This window comes from Crocodylus porosus, unplaced genomic scaffold (genome assembly GCF_001723895.1).
Source record: "Crocodylus porosus isolate Cpor-Errol unplaced genomic scaffold, CroPor_comp1, whole genome shotgun sequence".
NCBI classification, from domain to species: Eukaryota; Metazoa; Chordata; order Crocodylia; family Crocodylidae; genus Crocodylus; species Crocodylus porosus.
Window position 1 is genome coordinate 26,059,084 of NW_017728951.1, and position 4,853 is coordinate 26,063,936.

Below are 4,853 nucleotides of genomic sequence, written 5' to 3' on the forward strand. Positions count from 1 at the left end.
CTGAGGCCGGCCCATGACAGATGTGCTCCATGATGATCTTCTCAAAGAGTTTCCCCAGGATCGAGGTAAGACTGATGGGCCTATAGTTGCCCGGGTCCTCCCTCCTCCCTTTTTTGAAGATGGGGACACACAGAAGCCCCCGCTAGCCCCCGTGCACCCCCATGCCACCCCCACACGCCAAGTGGCACTCACAGGAGCAGGCCTGAGAGCAGCAGCAGCGCGGCGCAAAGCGCGCGGCGCCGGCAGCCCGTGCGCTCGTCCTGCTTCTGGTACTTGCGGCCCCCGCAGCGCCCGCAGCACCGGCAGCAGCAGAAGCAGAGACCGCCCAGGGGCATGAGGAGGATGAAGAGGAGGCCGATGGCCACGCACACCAGGAAGCCCATCTCGTACGACAGCACCTGCCGGTGGGAGAGAGTCAGCGCGGCCCGGGCGCCGTGCCCCCGAGGCGGGCAGAGCACAGAGGTGGGGGCCACGCACCTGCTTGTATGTGGCGGGCTCCGTGATGCGGGCCGGCTCCTGGATCAGCCGGGACAGGAGCTCTGGCAGGAGGAATGGACAAGGGGCATCAGTGGCCATGGGGGCAGAGCCAGAAGCCCCATGTGCCTCCAGCCTGGTGATGCACAGGCACAGCCCCCCCAGGCCATGGGGGTCCGGCTGGGGGATTGCACACAGAGCCCTGGGCCCTCCAGCCCCTCCCTACCCTGCACAGATCAATGACCCCTAGCCGTGACCTCTGACCCCGGCCTGGCTAAGGGGCAGTTGTGGGGCAGGGGGCACCCCAGTGGCACCCCCACCCCGAGGCTGTGACCTTGACCCCGGCTGTCTGCCCTGGGGCACTTAGCGCAGCCAGCGCCAGGACCCCACTGCCCCTGCCCCGCAGCCCAGGCCGGCACCTGCTTGTTTGCCAAGCAGAGCAAACAGAAGGCGAAGCCGGCAGCAGGAAGCGCCGCGCAGGGAAGCTCCAGGCGAGACAAAGGAGCCGCGGTTCTGGGGCCGCAGCAAGTCCGGCCCTGACGATGGGAGGGTCCCCAGGGGCAGCAGAGGAGGCCACGGACATCCCCGGGGGACCCTCCCGTAGGCACAACGGCCCCGGTGGGCAAAGCCTCGGGTCCCCGTGGCGTCGCCCATCCGGACGCAGCCCGGGAAGGAGACGCCAGCCTGGCCTGGGGCCTGCAGTGAAGCCCTGGCAGGTCCAGAGGCCAAGATGGGGGCACGGTGCAGCAGGGCAGGACCCAGGAGTCTGGGCTCCTGGGGGCACACGGCAGGGCGCAGGTTGGGGGAGCCCAAAGGGAGCGCTGGGGAAACTGAGGCACGGGGGAGCTGACCCCCAAGCCCATCCCCAGGGCATCTGCAGTGGGGGGTGGGTATCTCTTACCAGCCGGGAAGGCGTTGGGCTGTACCAGCCCCAGGAAGCCATGTGCCATGCTGTCCAGCCCGGGTGCGGTGCAGGCTGGGGGCGTTGGGGCCGGCTCGTACGTCGGCTGCGACAGGTTGTGCAGGGCCATGCTGCCGGCGGTCTGGCGGTGCTGAGCTAGCGGCGGGGTCAGTCGCGGACCATGCCTGGCTGGGCGAGGTGAGTAAGGGTGCCTGCCCTGCCCTGCCCTGTCCTGCCCTAGCAGGAAGCACGGGGAGAAAATCCAGCGCTTGTTGCTGCTTCCTGCTGGGGGAGAACAAAGCCGGTGCCAGGGTTTGTTTAAGTTTCGTGCAGGTTGGAGGCCCTATCAGGGCGTGCCCAGCCTGGCACAGCCCAGGCTTGATGCCATGCAACCCCGAGCCAAGCACCCTGCAGCCAGGCCGGGAGCAGCCGGACGGACCCCCCCGGCTGCACCGCGGGGATGCACGGACGTCCCTTACACCCCGGAGGGGACAAACACCTTCCCACCAGGCCCCGTGCCCCCAGCATCCCCTGCCAGTGTCCAGCGGGGCTGGGCACTCACCTGCCCTGGGCTCGCCTTTGCCCCCCGGGTACTTGCCTGGCACGGGGAGCTCGGCCCGGCGGCTCCGGAGACAGCGCACAGGAAGGCCGGACGCCCGGGTCCCAGCCCAGCGCCCGAGGGCAGGGCGAGCCGCGGGGCCGAGCAGGTGGGCGGGGGCCCCAGCGCCCCAGTTCGCTGGCTCTGGGAGCCCCCGGGCGGGGGGAGCAGGGACCGGGGCCCCGGGGCCTCGGCGCCCAACTCTAGGACACCGAGGGGGCCCGGCGGGTAAAGGGGCTGGGGGCCCCGGCTCCGACAGGAAGGAGGTTTTAATAGCCGGGGGTGGGGACAGGCGCGGAGGATGCCCCTCCTGTGCCACTGTCCTGGGAGGACGGGGGCATGCGGCAGCCAGCCGTGGACCCCCCCTTGCCTGCTGAGAGGGGTCCCCCACCCCCGGGCGCTGGAGCAGGTGCTCCTACCTGTCCTAGGCTGCGGCTACTGCCACGGGGCGCACAAGCTGGGGCCTTCCTGACCCCCGCAGCCCCTTGGGCCCTGAAGCATGAGTGCTGCTCGGCCCCGATCCTGCCCCCAGCCCCACTCCTAACGCGGCCACCAAGGCCCTGGCTGCGGATCTGTCCGCACAGCCCCAGCTCGGGGCGGCGCCGCCTGCGAGGCTGGACAGGATGCCGCGTCTCCCGGGAGCAGCGGGGCCGGATGCCGCTTCCCAGAACCGCCACCCGGGCCCCCCCCCGCGCCCTGCCTTCCCACCTGCTGCCAGGGCAGGATCAGGCCCAATGCCCCACGACTCCCTCCGTCAGACCTGTTTGCGGGGCACCGAGGACCCCCCGGCTGGAGGGGGCAAGAGACCTGGCTGGGGCATCTCCCCACCCACCCAGAGGAGAAGCTGGGCAACGAACTTTGCAGCCGGGCACGCCCGGGGGCCGCGTCGGGGCAAGGTCCCTGGGCACGGCCCCAGTGCCCGGGCGGGAGCGACGGGCTGGGCTGTTTGCCCTGCAGGCTGGGCAGCGCGACGGGCACGCCCGAGCAAGCGGGGCTGGGCCTGCCCAGGGGTCACCGCGGTCTCAGCCACTCCTCAGCAGCTTTACCCAGGACTGTTTTTCTCCGCAGTCGAGCGGGCGTCCAAGTGCGCGGGGCTCCCCAACCCCCTACGCTCCCGGCCCCGGGGCTCGGACACGGACAGGCCTGGCCCTGCTGTTTGCTGGCCCGGGCCCAGCCTCTGGGCCTCGTCGCTAAGGAAGCGCAGGAGGAATGCGCCCGGGTTACCAACCCCGCTCGGCCCGGGGCGCCGCTGGCCTGGGGCCAGGCCCTGGCACGGCTGCTCCGCTCCGGCCCCAGCGCCAGGCCCAGGGACCGTTGGGCCAGTGCCCGGGTGCAAACGAGCTGCAGCACGAGCCAGGGCCCCGCGCCCACGCGGGGGGTGGGGGGCTCCCCGCGGGTGCCGCATGGAAATCAGAGCCCGGAGCAGCGTCGAACCAAAAAGTCGCTTTTATTGGTACCGTACATGACTCATAAATGGCACAAACTATGCGGGGAGGGAGGAAAAGGCAGTATAGTGCCCAGGGGGCCGGGGGACGCGTCACCGCCTGGATCGTGCCCGGGGGGCGGGGCTGGGGTGTGTCACCATCTGTATAGCACCCAGGGGGTGGAGCTATTGCCTGTATAGTGCCCAGGGGGCAGGGCTATCATCAGTATAGTGCCCGGGGGCGGGGCTACTGGCTGTATAGTGCCCAGGGGGTGGGGTTATCATCTGTATAGTGCGCAGGGGGTGGGGCTACTGTGCATATAGTGGGTGGGGGGCGGGGGCAGGAGCCATGTGTCCTGGCCTCATCCATGCTACAGGGACCCCCCGGCCCGGCTCCTGCACCCAGTCCCCGCCCTGCTGCCAGGGCAGGCACAGAGCTTGCCCCAGCCCAGGGCCCTGATCCCGGGCCCTGCGAGTGCCAGGCTGGGGGGTGGGAGCAGGGGGCTGCCCGGGCCAGGAGAAGAGGTGTCGAACAGCAGGTCCCTGCTGCACGGGGGATGCCCCCGAGCGACCAGCAACGAAACAGGGATCCAGGCAGGACCCCTCCAGCACTACAACCCTTGCCACGTAGCTGGGCCCCTGCCCTCCAGCCACGGCCACCGGCAGCAATGTGGGGGTGGCCAGGGCCGGAGATGGGAGGGGTGCTGCTGCTGCCCCTGGACACGTAACCCCCCCAAGCCCATGCCCGGGGGCGGCCAGGACACGGCTGCCGGTGCATGTGCAATGCGGCGGTGCCTCCCAGTAGCTGTGGCACACGGGGCCCCGGGGCTGCTGCCTGACCCGGAGGAGCCCCTCCAGGATCCAGCCTCAGGTCAGCCCCCATCAGGTCGTCCCCGCCCCAGCGGGTGGATGAGCCCCCCCCAGTTACAGACCGTGCCCGGTGCCACAGCACCCCCAGCCCAGCCCAGCCCTGCCCCGGCCTCCGGGGAAGGAACAAATCGCCTTGAAAAAAAGGAGAGGAAATGGTGGCCATTGGTATTCGTGTTTCCCTAACACCGACGGAGGCAGCTGCTCTAGTGAGAACACAGGAAAGAACAGTCGCACACACTGGCTACAGCGCGCAAATGTACAAGCACGAGGTACACAAACCCGAGGGGCGGCACGGGGACGGGGACAACAGCACACACATCCGCGGGGGCCCGGGGAGGAGGGGGCCACCCCAGCCCCACGGGGGGACGGGGGGTCCGGGGGGAAGTCTGCAAAGTCTCTCCTTGGTCTGAAGCTCTCTGAACCGGGTATAGAAAAGGAGACGCCCGAGAGGCCGAGGAGACGGTACAAAAAGTGGGGAGAGGGTGGGAGGGATGGGGGGGCTTTTTTTTTTGCTTTTTTGCTTTTTAACTTACCAGTTTAATAATATTATTTAAAAAAAAAAAAAAAAATCCAAAAGCAAACCGGGA

At 69.0% G+C, this 4,853-nt stretch overlaps 1 protein-coding gene across 1 annotated transcript in view; it reads right to left on the minus strand.

Moving 5' to 3' along the window:
- The window catches only part of LOC109323831 (prominin-1-A-like), a 7,664-nt gene extending 6,021 nt beyond the window's left edge, over positions 1-1,643 (minus strand). Inside the window, exons 1-3 of the mRNA XM_019555497.1 lie at positions 1,376-1,643; positions 478-539; positions 193-398 (exon numbers count right to left, since the gene is read on the minus strand). Of these exons, the coding sequence (XP_019411042.1) occupies positions 193-398; positions 478-539; positions 1,376-1,505 (398 nt within the window). The 5' untranslated portion in view covers positions 1,506-1,643. The remainder of the gene's footprint in view (positions 1-192; positions 399-477; positions 540-1,375) is intronic.
- Between the last annotated feature and the right edge of the window lie 3,210 nt (positions 1,644-4,853).